The following is a 13,798-nucleotide window of genomic DNA, read 5'->3' on the forward strand; positions in this document are numbered from 1 at the left end:
TCTTTCAGTCGTATTATAAAAAAAAAAAAAACAATACTCACAATACAACAGCAGCTGTATATGGTGCTCATTCCCCACATATGACAAAAAGGTCATATAATAATTCAAATAACATCTAAAACTGTGCGGTTTGGTATCCTAGTGTTTGTAATTTCGTTTTTTTCTAACTGCTGCAAACACTTTGTTACAAAGAGAGCATCTAATCACCATCCTCCTTCCCCTCGTTAAGCTTTGTTGTTTTGTTGTGTTTGACTGCTGTGCTGGACTGTAGCCTTTAATGAGGGCATCAGTCTGATCTGTATGTTCGCAGGAGAGATCCCTTCCACTTGACTTGTCACATGTTCAGATCTCTGAGCTGTAGCGCCGCGTTCGCTCTGAAGCCTCAAAGGAACCAACGCAATGGGAAGCGAAGCCTGTCGCCCTTCATTTCAACTGCTTTAGGACACTGAATGAGACAGTGAGCCAACTCACCTCTGTGGCAGCGAGCTAATTCAGAGACACTCCTACTCTTGTTGTTCTTTCTAAACTTTTGGTGATTGCTGGAAATACATGCAATGCTTACTTTAAGGAGTTCTGTAAGCGTAGTTCCACGAGATATTCTCTTGCAACCTACAGTTGAATTGATTTAATAGTTTGAAAGGATGGTTTAAAGGTGAGTGGGGATTTTCTACAAATAACAACCCTGAATCTTTTTCTTCTATTGTTAAATGTTACAGTACATCCAATGCTGTGCTGGGTATTTGCGTCTGGTACATAAATATTTAATATGTTCCTTTTTCCAATCCAGGAGCTCAGTAAAATGTTAATACTGTTTCTGTTGCCTAAAGAAAGGGTTCCCAAAAAGATTTATTCTAATTACTACCTCAAGTATTATTATCAAGTTTTCAAAACAAACAAACAAACAAACAAACAAACAAACAAACAAACAAAACAAAACAAGTTGGCAGAATTTATAAAAAAGTGATGAAACAGAATTTGGACTCTTAAGAAATATTAATTTTATCCATCTGCAATACATGTTTGATCGAAGGATGGAGTTAACTTGTTCGTTCCGTTTGTGATGAAAATCTGAAAATGTACTAGTTTGAGGTTAGAAATTTAATTTGGAATTCCTGAAAAGTTGACATTTCAAGTGCAAAAGTTACATTTTTCTTTCCAACACCAACCCAAACAAATCCAACATGGTCGCTGCTTGTTTAAAACGCACTTACAGTTGCAAAATTTGCACTTTTCATTGAACATTTTCTCAGACTTAGTGCTGGATAACATCTGGTTGTGTGTTTCTACGGAGTTGAAATACACAGAAAACATATTATTATTCCAGATGGAGAGGTCCTCTTTAGTTTTCAATGAATAAAGAATAAATTCCTTCATATCTCCAAGTTAAACCTTATATTTAACGGCAACTTGCCAAACAAGATTTTGTTTTTACTGCTAAATTGAAACAGTCAGAGAAGGGCCAATCTCTCTCTCTCTCTATCTCTCTCTCTCTCAACAATTTATCTGGATTCCCTGGATTTATTTAGATTCCCTCCAGCATTTCCTCCAGTGACTAGTTTTTGCTTAAGATCTTTTGCCAGCTGGTAAACATGGAAACTCTTAAAGAAAGAAAAAAACAAAGGGAAACACCTTTGGGAATTTAGCTTAAATATGCAAATAAGTAAATATCAGCAATATTATTTGGGATAATTAGCTAAGCTTTATTATAGAGTAACTGGATTTAGTAATAAATGATATTAATTGTGTACCAACAAAAACTCAAAACTGAAATGAAACCATCGTATTAGTTTAAGGTTTTGGACACATCGATAACTAGGCTTTTGCTAGCATTTTATTTTCCCCTATCTCCTGTACATGTTGAGTCTTTCTCATGAAGAGGTGATGTTATGTTTGGATACTGTTCTACAGTTTGTAGTCTGACTTGTTATTTCATTATTTCATTCCCTCCATCACTGATCTTCTAATAATAAAAATACATTTAAAAATAAGCTCTAGCATAATTTGAGTAATTAAATGACCATTGTGTTTGTTATCGTCATCATTTTAGACAGAGATTTACAAAAGTAAAGCAGAAGTAGAAGCTGTTCCTAAATATAACACTGAAGCAGGCAGGTGGATATTATTGTCACTTACGAATAGTGTGTGTGTCAGTCGAACTGTGTGCCATCATCACAAAGCGTGCTCTTGGTGACACCTACTGTAGCAGGATGTGACACGAGGTCAGCGGTAAATGTTATATTTATCCGTCTGTTTTTTGACACACTGTGTCAACAGAAAAGTGCCAAAACTCTAGCACACACAGTGCCTAAACATTTCACAGGCATGTATTTTCGATCAAACTGGAGTCCTTTAGAGGAGTTATTTTTTTTGTAATCTGAACACACCTGAAATTTACTGATTAAGTTTGGTCTCCTGGGAGACGTCTGTCCATGTGGACAAGCATCTCGGATACTTTAGCTGAGTTTCACACAGGCTTGAGCTACCTGACCTGACAGATCGTGTTGTTCTATGTCTCTTCACCTGCCAGAAATAAGACTCACTGTAAGCATGAGGTGGTTCATATGATATTCCACCCTGATCCCAACACCTCAACAAACACCTCTCCACCAAGCACTGGGAGCCTCTGCTGCTCCCTGCAGAATATTTACGTGGCTGCTGAACAGTACATGATTTATGGCTCTTTATATTTAGCAAGTTCAGATGAATTTGCTTTAGGCGGAAAGGTTGTGTTGTTTTAGTGCACCTTGCATTCTTGTTCCCACAGCCCGGAAAATTCAGGCTCTGCGAGGAAGTCACTGGGGGTGCTGTAGTCGGTGCGTTTGTGAGCAATCTCGTCCATTTCCTCCATCTCCATTTTGAAGTTTTCGCCGTCAGAGGAGGTTGAAGAAGACCCGGGGATGGTACTGTACTGTCTCTTAAGTTGGGAAAATGTAAAGAAACACATTTGTGACCTCACATACAAACACCGTCGTGCCAAAGTTAAATAATACCCCTTGAACTTTTTCACATTTTGTCACGTAACAACTAATTTATTCTATTACGCTCCCATTTTATGTGCTAAACCAGTCATTTGCTATGGCTTCACATTTAGAATCGCTGTCCTGCTGGAAGGCGAGCCTTCACCCCAGCATAAAGTCTTTTGTGACGTCTAAAGCTGAGCTTACACAGCATGACACTTTCAGTAGCTGCATTTAGCTCCAGCTCAAACTGTATGACTACATCGCAGGGTTCAATATCTCACAGCTCACAAATGAGAACTTCTCACACATTAGGTGCGTATTCTTGAAATCATAACCGCAAAGAAGAAGAGGAAGAAAATTTCGCAAATAAGGAAATGTTCGCCTGAGAATGAGAGGATCCTCCACAAAATCAAACGATTCCCAATCCTTACCATTCTGTGCGGTAAAAAGTGTAAATATCCCAGGAAAACGTATTGAACTTTGGTAGTTATTAAATGCCAAACTGTGGAAAAACTTCAAGGTGTGTTAATACTTAATGGGACACAATAGCATCATAGATGCTGAGACCTTCTCACCGATGTTGGTGATGTAGGGGCTGATGGGACTTTGGGCTCCAGGTAAGACAGCAGCACCTCTCTTCCTTGCCTCAAAGATGAGAACTTGTCATGAGCTGAGAGATTGGGAGGCGGTGCCTTGCTCCTGCCCTTTACCAGCTGTTCCTCCTGAAGAATTTTTGCAACGATCTCCAGTCTCTTTGACTTCTGGCTCTCTTCGAATTCCCTTAGAGGTGTAAATCAACAACACTGCATTATGCTGAAATGGGGTCATGCATTCCTCAGCACACAGAGAGAAAACACCCACACGTTGCTGCACAGAGTGGGAGTGGAGGACATACATGTAGCTGAGGAAAGAAGAGGAGAGAGGAGGACATACTGTTGTTTTCGATTTGTCTCCTCTAGCTGTCTCTTCAGGTACACATGTTTGAAGCCGTTGAAGCCTTGAGCCTCCAGGGAAGCTTTTAGGTGTCTTTCGTCTTGTTCTTTCTTCAGGACTTTTTTCTTGGCTCTTTTTTGCTGAACACGCAAACTCTCCTAAAGTGACAGAGCTAAATTAGGAATGGTATATTTGACAGAAGCATAATCATCTTTAATTGGAAAGTACATACATCAGAGGAAGTATGCATTATTTGTACAGAATGCATACCATATAATAAAAACATTTTGAACAATGTTTTTCAATTTTGTTGTTGCTTTTAACAACTCTAAAATGACAACGTATAAATAGGCCGGTGCCACATAAGGCATCTGCAGGAAAAAAAAATAAAAAATCTGAAACAAAAAATGAAACACTTAAGTTTTGTTCTGCTGCTCACTTGATTGGCTGCTATGTTAGACTTTAGAGACTCAACAGCCTGTATCCTCCTTTCGATAAACTCCCTGTTCTGCTGCTCCTTCTCCGCCACTTGCTGATGCAACCTAGAAATAAAATGCACACAAACAGCGGCATGGAGGTGTAGAGAAAACAAGAGTGCGTTTGCTGCTCGGCGGAGGAGCAAACTCCACACGCAGCACAAAGCCTTAGACCTGGGATGTGGTTTGACAAAGCTATGCATCCTTTATTTTTACTCCTTGTGACCGTGTTTTGGTGACGTAGGTTCTTGCACACAGAAAAGATGTGAATTTCAACACTTTAAATAAACACTCTAATTTTTATCACACTCGCCCTATAATGAGTGTACTGGAACTGTCAAAAATGTTGCTGAGCATTCCTAATTAAACAGCTGATGCAGAGAAAGCAGGGAAGAGCTAGAAGGAAAGGTAAGCAAAGACTATTCATACAGTAGCAACACAATGTCACCCTTACAAACTAATGTCAACATGCCACAATTAGGTCCATGGTTTGACCCATGCACATTTTGCATTTTCTGTCAGTGAGATTAGTCTGACGTCAAAAGAAAACATTGAAAAATCTCCTTTTTTTTGGATTCCATAAACACAGTACGGTTTTCATAAATCTGAACTTGCGTCGTAAATAATTCTGTTCAACGCTGAATCATCCACTTTGCATTTTAGCAGTCTGAGTATTTCGGATTTTAAACTAGAGATGATTAAATGTAGTCGAGACTCTTCAAAAACAGCTAAATAACTCTTTAGTACCGAGTAGCAACATGAAAATTAGATGCCAGTTGAGTCATTGCTCAGTGACTCAACTCATTTCTTACCGTACTTACACTGTGGACAACACAGAAAGGGCCTGTTTCCCATTGATTACATATGCAATAAATACGCAATAAAAATCTTGTACGGCGCACAGGTGACAGATCGGTTTTATTTTTCAAAGTGGACAGAAGCCATGATGCCCATATTATGAGCTAGTACCAGATTTTGATCCGTTCCTTTCTCTTGTACAACACTGGTGTCTGAATCAAAGCACTTACATATGTCCTGTCTATTTACCGTTTAATACACTGACGCTGCGCCAGTGAACAATCAATAGGACAGGCCGTCTCTCCTAATAGTCTGCAGAGACAGTGACTGTCTTGTTGCGGTGTGACTCTGTTCACGGTTTATTGGGGATTACCTTTTGTTGCTCTGCCTCAAGTACTTGGCAGCTATCTTTCGGTTTGCTCGAGACTCTTCGGTCTTCCTTTGACATTCGATCTCCTCCTCCTTCAGCTTGGCTGCCTGTTCACTATCAGAACACAAACAAGATTTCAAAACATTAAGGAAATGTATTTTCCTTACTCCTATATAATTGGAAAATACAAAAAAAAGGGTCTGATCAGCTAAGAAACGAAGATCAGGAAATGATAACGTGTGTATTCTGCTTCAGTGTGATGAACGACGCAAGCTGTCGTTGGCCCTACTCCATGAAAAGCTTCATGCTGCGTTGACGGTTCTGGCTGACTTTCTTCTCCTGCTCCAACCTTGTTACCGCCTTCTGTGCTTTAAGGACCTGGAAGAGCTGCTCTTCTTCCTCCACCTCTTGGCGGAGCACGGAGACGTTGCCAAGTTCCACCTCCATCTCATTCAGCTCCATTCTTAGGAGAGGAGAAATTTGGAAGTAAGCAGAACAAAATGTACTGACATCTTGCTAATGCAGGATTTAATCTAGTTCTTAACATGGGACTGCAGACAGGAGTCTGCAAAGGCTTTATCAAACATTAAAACTGAAAAATGGTTTCGCAATGTTTGGAAATAAAAAGCAGCTTCATTTTATCTACAACTCAGCAGCAATGACAAAAGAAACTCTCGACGATAAAGTTTTTCTCTTGGTTGCGAAGATATTCCTCGCATTGGCCGTCTCGTTCTTTTTTGTTTACTCCTCAAAGCAGAGGCAGTGATCAAATCAGAGCTAATGAGAGGACTGCCCTTTCCGTGCAGTCGGAGTGCCTGTCAAACCATGTTGGAACAAACAAACCGTCTTCACGTTGAACCCACTCATGTTGCCTCAGTTCAGCGTGGATTTGGCCTTCCAGCTCTTTTTCATTCTGCAGGTTTTGACACAACAACTTGTGCTGGGTGCTCAGTCGAAACACAGCCACACTGTTAAATAAGGACAGGAATGAGTGGAAAGAGACAAATAGCTTGGGTCACCAGTATGTCCTTATAAAGTACAGAATAGTGGTGGGTGCTATGGACTTATGGTACTATTGTGATAATGATAAAAAACATTATAAAAATGCTACAACTTCTTTTTAGATAACTGTATGGCTGAGACTGCCTGGCACAGCATTCGTAGGGTCACAGATACAAATACTGTTCTATTAAAAATAGGTTTCTTCAGGACACTACTTACTTAATGAACTGCAGTAAATGCCCACCCCTAGTGCAGATGATTTCACTTATTTTATATCCACCTGTTGTCGTTTGCCTTCTCCTGCTCTATTTCCCACTCCAGTTGGTCCTTCTGCTCCAAGCAGCTTCCTATATTATGACGGCAAATTTTCAGCTTTTCTCTAAAGAGAAAAGAAAATTGAAAAATGAAAAGCTACACTGGTGAATTATTATTATACATATATATTTTTACATCTTGACATGTTAAATCCACAAACTTGAATATACGTGAACTTTATTATTTTCATTTTGAAACGTGGCAAAATGTGCAGTGGTTGAATTCTAAAAGAAACAAACTAATTTAGTCATTATATTCTTGAAGTTGAAAGATGTATTTTGATTGGTGTAAGATGTTGAAATTATGATTCTTTTTCTTCAGGGGCAAAAAAAACCAAACTACATTCTCTTATTAGAGGAAACCGGTGCAGACTGTAACATAACAGATGCAGACCGTTTGAAAGACGGCTGTGCTAATGTTCCATTAAACTGATGCTTAGTCAGGGAGCACTAAAGCTCCACACTGACCACTGCTGCTTTGTGCTGAATGATGATGACTGACATTTTTATGGAGACTGCATCACAGTTCATCAGGTGCTTAATGGCTCGCCGTGGAGACAAATAAAAACAGGGGAAAGAAAAGTGAAGGGAGAGGTCATTACTAGAAATGTTCGCTCTCTGGCAGGAATGATTTCCCGCAAATTGCTGAATCAATTGGTACAGAAATGATTTCCCCCATGCGAAAAGGGCAACAGAGCGAAGATTATGGAACACAGGAAAAGCAAAACAAAACAAAACAAAACAAAACGAAAAGGAAACAATCTGTACAGAGCCTGGAGGTGTTTGCCAATTCCAGAGAGGCACGTGCAATTTGATCTGGGTTAAACAGGGAAGTTGGCTCTAGAGGTCGATGAGTGCCAGGTCCAGACCTGGTTTTCTGCACGTCATGCTCCTTCTGTCGATGAAACGAGTCCAGCTGGTGCAGGTTTCGTCTCAGCTTGAACATCCGTGCTGTCTCGGCAAAACTCCTCTGCCTGCTATTGTCGGCCTCAGGTGCAAGGTCGCCGGCGCCATTGCCATCACCCTGGACGTCGACGTCGCTCTCACTTGGGAACGATGAAGAAGAAGGACACATGGGGAAAATGAATGCATATTTAATGTACATCCTGGACATGCTTTATGTAAATATAAGAATTTACAGTGCTGGCCACAGCTTTTGGCACAACTGTGGCCTGGTTTGCTGCAGTCACAGAATCTCACAATAAAAACTGTTAAATAATCCAAGCTTTAATTAAGCAGATTTATCAAGTGGAGTGTGGGAAACATCCAGTGTGACGAAAATATACATTTTAGCTAAATTAACCGTATGTACAACATTTACGAGGGTGGAGACCTTAGACCAGTTGACTGGCATGAGCAACAAAGATCCACCACAAAACTTTACAGCAGGCATGAGGAGCTCTTCCACATATTCGTCCTTGGTTTCATGCCAAATTCTAGCACAGAGTTCCAGTTAAAGTTCCAACTCCATGTTTACATTAGTAATTGCTTCTTTTCTTGGCATGTGGATAGCATTTAATGATTTTAAGGGAGACTTTGTGACCTGCAGATTTCATTCCTTGGTTGGCATTATTATGTATTTTCCAAGCACATGGTGCCATTTTATAACACAATTGAGAAACGGTTAATTTGAGTTGCTGTAAGAATGCTACTTATATGTAATGTGACTTAAAAGAAATTTGATTTCGAAATGCAACACCTTGAAATTGGGCCTTTCTCTCTTTAAGAACTCCTTTTCGTCCTGAAACTCCACCTTCAGGAAGTCATCACTCATCGCTCCTCTAAAGAACCTTTAACTACATTTTTCCCAAGGTTGCACTGAGAAGTAGCTCCTATAGTGAGCTGTCGTGAGCTCAGCAGATGCGCAGGTGTTTGCTGATTGCTGCTGGCTAGTCTGAGGGAGCTGAGCGGGGAGCCACGGCGGGAGAGTTGCTCTGTGAGGCGGAAGCTCGGAAACTGCAACTCCAGGAGGGAGCTGAGCCTCAAAGGCAATGCTTGGTCCATTTTCCACTGCTGAATGGTTGCCATGGGAGATTAAAGGACTTTCCAAACATGCATGAAACAATCAAGGCAACTCTCCAGGTATGTTTATGGTGGCAGAATCACATAACAACATGAAGTTAAGCTCAAGAAAGTTGATTCTACCTAACACTGCCCCTTTAATAATCAAATCCCTAGTAGTAAGCATCGGCTACTTTTTTATTCCCTTTCCATTCTGCTCACATGGTTGCACAATTAATATGAGACCTTATACAGACTAATAGCCACAGGATAAAGGAAACTGCCTTCAGTGTCTTGTTATATTTCTCTTCTAAGGACAAAATATATAATAGTCACTAACTGAGATCCTAGAAATGCTTATCAAACAGTAAAAATAAATACATAATATTCACAGCAAATATATTGGGAGTGGTACCATTATCCCATAATGTAACTAAGCCACCTGTGGTTTTGATAAAAACAAAATAAACCCAAATTAAATATTGGATTGTTCTTCACAATGAGATTAGACTACTGCAATAAAAGAGGGATTTGGAGTTTTTGGTTTGGTTTGTTTGTTTTTTATAGCTCTTTAACGGGCAGTGCCAATAATTTTGTCTGGCACTGCACTTACTGCAGTTATTCTTGGAGAGTCTGGTTGCACCCTAAGCATACGATGGAGAAAACAGAATTTGTCAGTGCTTGATAAACTAGAGAGTAATGTGCCTGATGTCAAACAGTTCCATGGTGGGACAACTATAACAGAGAGAAGTGGCAAGGTACAGAGCCGGATGAATATTAGTAAATCAATGAATAACAGAAATACTTACTCAGATAATTCCAGCAACCAGTCCAAGTCAGGAAGAGGACCTGGCTCTTCATGAAAATATACATCCTCTGCCTCCTCATCCTCTTCCTCTTCCTCTTCCTTCTCTGATTTTGAAGACATTAAAAAAAATCTTTGTCATATTCTTTCTCTCATTATTGTGACATTTAGCAAGCAGAAATATTTTTTGGTAAATCTGACTGACCTAAAACAATACAAGTTTGGTCTGATTTAACTTCTGACAGGGAGGGGGTAAAAAATGAGTCTTTTTATTCTGCCTAAGTACTTCAGTATGTACTGGTTTTCATATAGCTTTAGCCTGAAGCTAGAAGCTGCTTCTTACCCTCTGTTTCATCAAAACTGCGAAGGAGCACATCGAAGAGTCCAGACTTCAGAGACCCACCTTCAGGTGAGCACTCGAACTCCTCCAGTAAGTCCATTAAGCTTCGGATATGGATAAAACAGTCAAACTTATCGAACTGATAACATTGTGGCTTTCAATAAACAGTTAAAATAAGCCAAATTAAAGAAAGTGTTGACAAAAACAAAACAAAAAAAAAAAGCCACATTATTATTGTTGTTATTATTTTAAAACACCGTAGTTCCAAAGTTCACACAAACAAAGAATACCTAAACAGACGGTGAGTGGTTTACCTGATAGGTGCTGCTAACTCGGAAGGCTAGGAAGCTAAAAAAGTAGTGTAGCATATGGCTATTTTTTTTAAAGATGCTTCACGTTTAAAATAACAATCACACGAACAACTAGCAAAAATATGAACAAAATACCTGTCTTAGTGAGGCTTTTCCTCACTGTTTCACCAAGCAACCTTTTCTGAAGCAAGTTTTATCCTCGCTTACTCTCACTGTTTCCAAGGAGACGAGACGCAAGGGGGCGGGGCTTAACCCTGAAGTTGAACTGAAAAAAATAAACCTGTCATTTTCGCTCATGAAATTGAACCCCCACTGAGAGGACGTTGCTGCTGGCGTCTGATGTTTTTTCTGTGTAAAGTGTACTTATCGAGAAAGAGGGTTTTGGTTAGAACATGCTTATTTTTCATGCTTGCTGTAAACGCACAAAATTATAATCCCAGTTGACTCAGAAAGAGATAAATCCGTTTGTCCTGCAGTGTTTTTGTCACGCAGAAGAGTGGATGGATTCCCACTAGATACATACAGTGGTGGTTGACAACTATTTTATTAGCAATGCAGATTTTATTATTGTTTCACAGGTAAATTTGGTTGACTGACCGCAAAAAAATGTTGTACGTTTGTACATTTTTCTTCCATTTCTTCCGTCAACTTTTTTGCAAATACAACTCTAAAGAAGGAGTCGACTGTAAAGCCATTACATTTAGTTCAGTTCTAAAGAATGAATTAGTAATAATCAGATGGTTTACTTTGAAGCAATGCAAAGGGAGGGTAAACGACAACATTGATTGAAAATCTTTATTGGTTTCTGAACTCTTCTGCAATTAAAAATGTCTTAAAAATAAATATTTTCTTTGTGTTTCTTGTGAAATTTTTCATGTCTGCAAGAACATGATCAAAACAACATTTTTTATTTAAATAGCAGGAAAGATATACTGTACATAATTTATGAAACAAAAGAAAAAGGTTTGATTTATAATTTTCCTCTGGAATTAACAAAATATTTTTGAATTTGAAACTATAAACATTTATACTGGACTTTTCATTTTTTCAGAGCTGTAATCAAGCTACATTGTTGTATTTTTGCCTTCATAAATTCTGCTCTTGCTTTTTTGATAGTGCAGGTTGCTGTCTTTATCTAAAGAAAAAAAATAATAATTTTGTCCATCCAGGAGTCCCAGTGGATGTGCAAAAGGATTTAAATCACCAGTCTTGCTTTTGTTTTGTTCTTTTTTCTCTCACAGAGAAACAGCAGAAACCGAGGCGGGTGCTTTCTGCATTCCCACAGAACCACTCTCACCACATGAAAAAGGAAACATTTCATGAATAAAATGAAAAAGGCATTTAGGCAGAAAGTGAGATATAAGCAGTGGACATTAAAAACGCACGCACACCCATGTTAAAATGCCAGATTTTTAAAGTGTACAATATGGGAGCAAGACAGTTTTTCTCGCAGCCTCTTCTAATATTACTGTGAAAACGTGTCCTGTATTATTCACCAGACAAACTGGTCTGATACAAAAAAACAAAAAGCTACAATTACTTGGTTTCCTATTTGTACACAGCTTCTAACTTTCAATTTGTTGAACTTTTGATTTAGCTTTACCATTCAATTCTCATGGTTCACGCCTCCTATCAGTTTCACTGAATCTGATTAACCAGGAAATAAGGTTCAGTTGTCCTGGTGGCTATTCGTTTTAACATTGTGTTAGACTAAGGAGAAGGAGCGAAAGGCAGAAGCCATTTTTTTTCTGAACAAAATGTCCAAGGCAGGCTAAGCTCTGCCACAGTCTTAAATGTTTTATGGTCTACTACTACTAGTACTACTTCCTAGTAGTCGTCTGAAAATCGATACTAGGAAGTTGAAAATGAATAAGGATTTTTTTTTTTTTTTTTAGCACCACAATGAGTTTAAATCAACCAAACCCGTGGCCTTAACAGAAGAAAGCAAATGCCTCTTTTTCTTTTTGTGCAAGGTATTATGAGTAAATATTATTCAGTCATGATGTGTGACGGCGAGCAAATGTGAAACCAAAGCAATACAGTGAAAGCGTGGCTTCCTAAAGAACATAGTGAAAACATATGTGTGACGTGTAATATTAGTTTGAGGAAGAAGGCATGTTATTGATATCTACTTCTTGGAAATTTTAACTTCTGAAGGTTTAAGCTAAATCCTGTCACCATGTCCAAGTTCCAAAAGAACTGAAATTATCTAAGATTAGGATAAAATGTAGCGCAGTTCGGAACGAGGCAATCTACCTGCTCTCCCTGTTCTCAGCAGCAAGTGGAGGGGTCAATCTAAAGTGAGGAATATACGACCCCTTGTTAAATGCTGCCCTGGATGACTGCCACTGAGGGATCATTTAAAGAAAAAAAAAATACCACCAAGCTATTCTTCTCTAACTTTTAAAAACAGCTGAGCTGTGTATTTACATTGTGGCTCACTTTAGGGAGATACAACATGGTCAAAATGTTGCAAAAGACATACAGCGCATTGGATTTATCCAGTGTGCTCCACCTGGATCATTTGTTTGAGCATGTTTCCCTCTAGCATTTATTGTTGCTAGTTTGCAAGTGTTTTTTGTTGTTGTTTGTTTTTACAATAAATACACATCACATCACACTTTTAACATTAAAAACTGCTTTTCTTTTCTGTTTTTTGTTGGGTGAAGACAGAAATAGGGTGAAGAGAGAGATTTTGCCAGGTTGAGCCATGAAGATCTCCAGCTTTAGACACAGTGCGTGCTTGATCCTAACCTCCTATATCCTTTAATATGATTTCTTTTAATGCTGTCTGGGGTGTTTTTTTTTTTGTACTGTACTGACATCTAATCTTTGATCACTTCCTCTGAGATTACCATAAATCTGGTAAAACTAGGGTCTTTGATCAGTGTTTTAATACTCTCTGTCATGACTGATGTTTTCTGTGCTTTAGAACTGAATTACACAACACCCAGGAATCACACAACAGATGCAGGAACGACCACAGATAGGTACATCATGCTCCAGACCTGTCTGTGGCGTGGAGCATAGATAGGTCTGGAAAGCAGTTCACCTTATTTATCAAAAGTAACGTTAAGTTATTTTTTTGTTTAAAGGGGTCCAGCAAGAAACTGTACATTTTCTACATCAATGCTGAGAAATGAAGTATATGAGATATACTTAGAGACTATTCTCACAGAATTCATTATGTGAGGACATTTTCTAAACATGGGCAGCTTTCAACCCCCCAAAAGCTTTAATGACATAAAATATTAAAATTATCTCTTTTTTTTTCTTGTGGAGTTATCTGTGATCCTGAGAGCCAACTGCCTGTAGAACCTTTGCTTTTTATCACTGAGGCTTTGATTTCACTGCTTCTAATTGGGCCTTTTGGCAAAACACGAACCACAACGGAAATATTGACGTTGGATTCGCTTCCGTACAAAAATAAATGCTCAATTTAAAAGTTGATCGCTATTATTATTACTACTATTAATTCATTTTAAGGC

General features: G+C 38.8%; 1 protein-coding gene across 1 annotated transcript in view; it reads right to left on the reverse strand.

Moving 5' to 3' along the window:
* The window catches only part of cfap74 (cilia and flagella associated protein 74), a 51,076-nt gene extending 40,539 nt beyond the window's left edge, over positions 1-10,537 (reverse strand). Inside the window, exons 1-11 of the mRNA XM_088007007.1 lie at positions 10,003-10,537; positions 9,664-9,766; positions 7,723-7,899; positions 6,820-6,918; positions 6,401-6,505; positions 5,827-6,000; positions 5,541-5,651; positions 4,333-4,435; positions 3,894-4,051; positions 3,528-3,740; positions 2,744-2,912 (exon numbers count right to left, since the gene is read on the reverse strand). Coding sequence (XP_087863133.1) covers positions 2,744-2,912; positions 3,528-3,740; positions 3,894-4,051; positions 4,333-4,435; positions 5,541-5,651; positions 5,827-6,000; positions 6,401-6,505; positions 6,820-6,918; positions 7,723-7,899; positions 9,664-9,766; positions 10,003-10,099 — 1,509 coding nt within the window. The 5' untranslated portion in view covers positions 10,100-10,537. The remainder of the gene's footprint in view (positions 1-2,743; positions 2,913-3,527; positions 3,741-3,893; positions 4,052-4,332; positions 4,436-5,540; positions 5,652-5,826; positions 6,001-6,400; positions 6,506-6,819; positions 6,919-7,722; positions 7,900-9,663; positions 9,767-10,002) is intronic.
* Between the last annotated feature and the right edge of the window lie 3,261 nt (positions 10,538-13,798).

This window comes from Poecilia mexicana, unplaced genomic scaffold (genome assembly GCF_051168715.1).
Source record: "Poecilia mexicana isolate PSO_F unplaced genomic scaffold, ASM5116871v1 scaffold_7, whole genome shotgun sequence".
Lineage (NCBI taxonomy): Eukaryota > Metazoa > Chordata > Actinopteri > Cyprinodontiformes > Poeciliidae > Poecilia > Poecilia mexicana.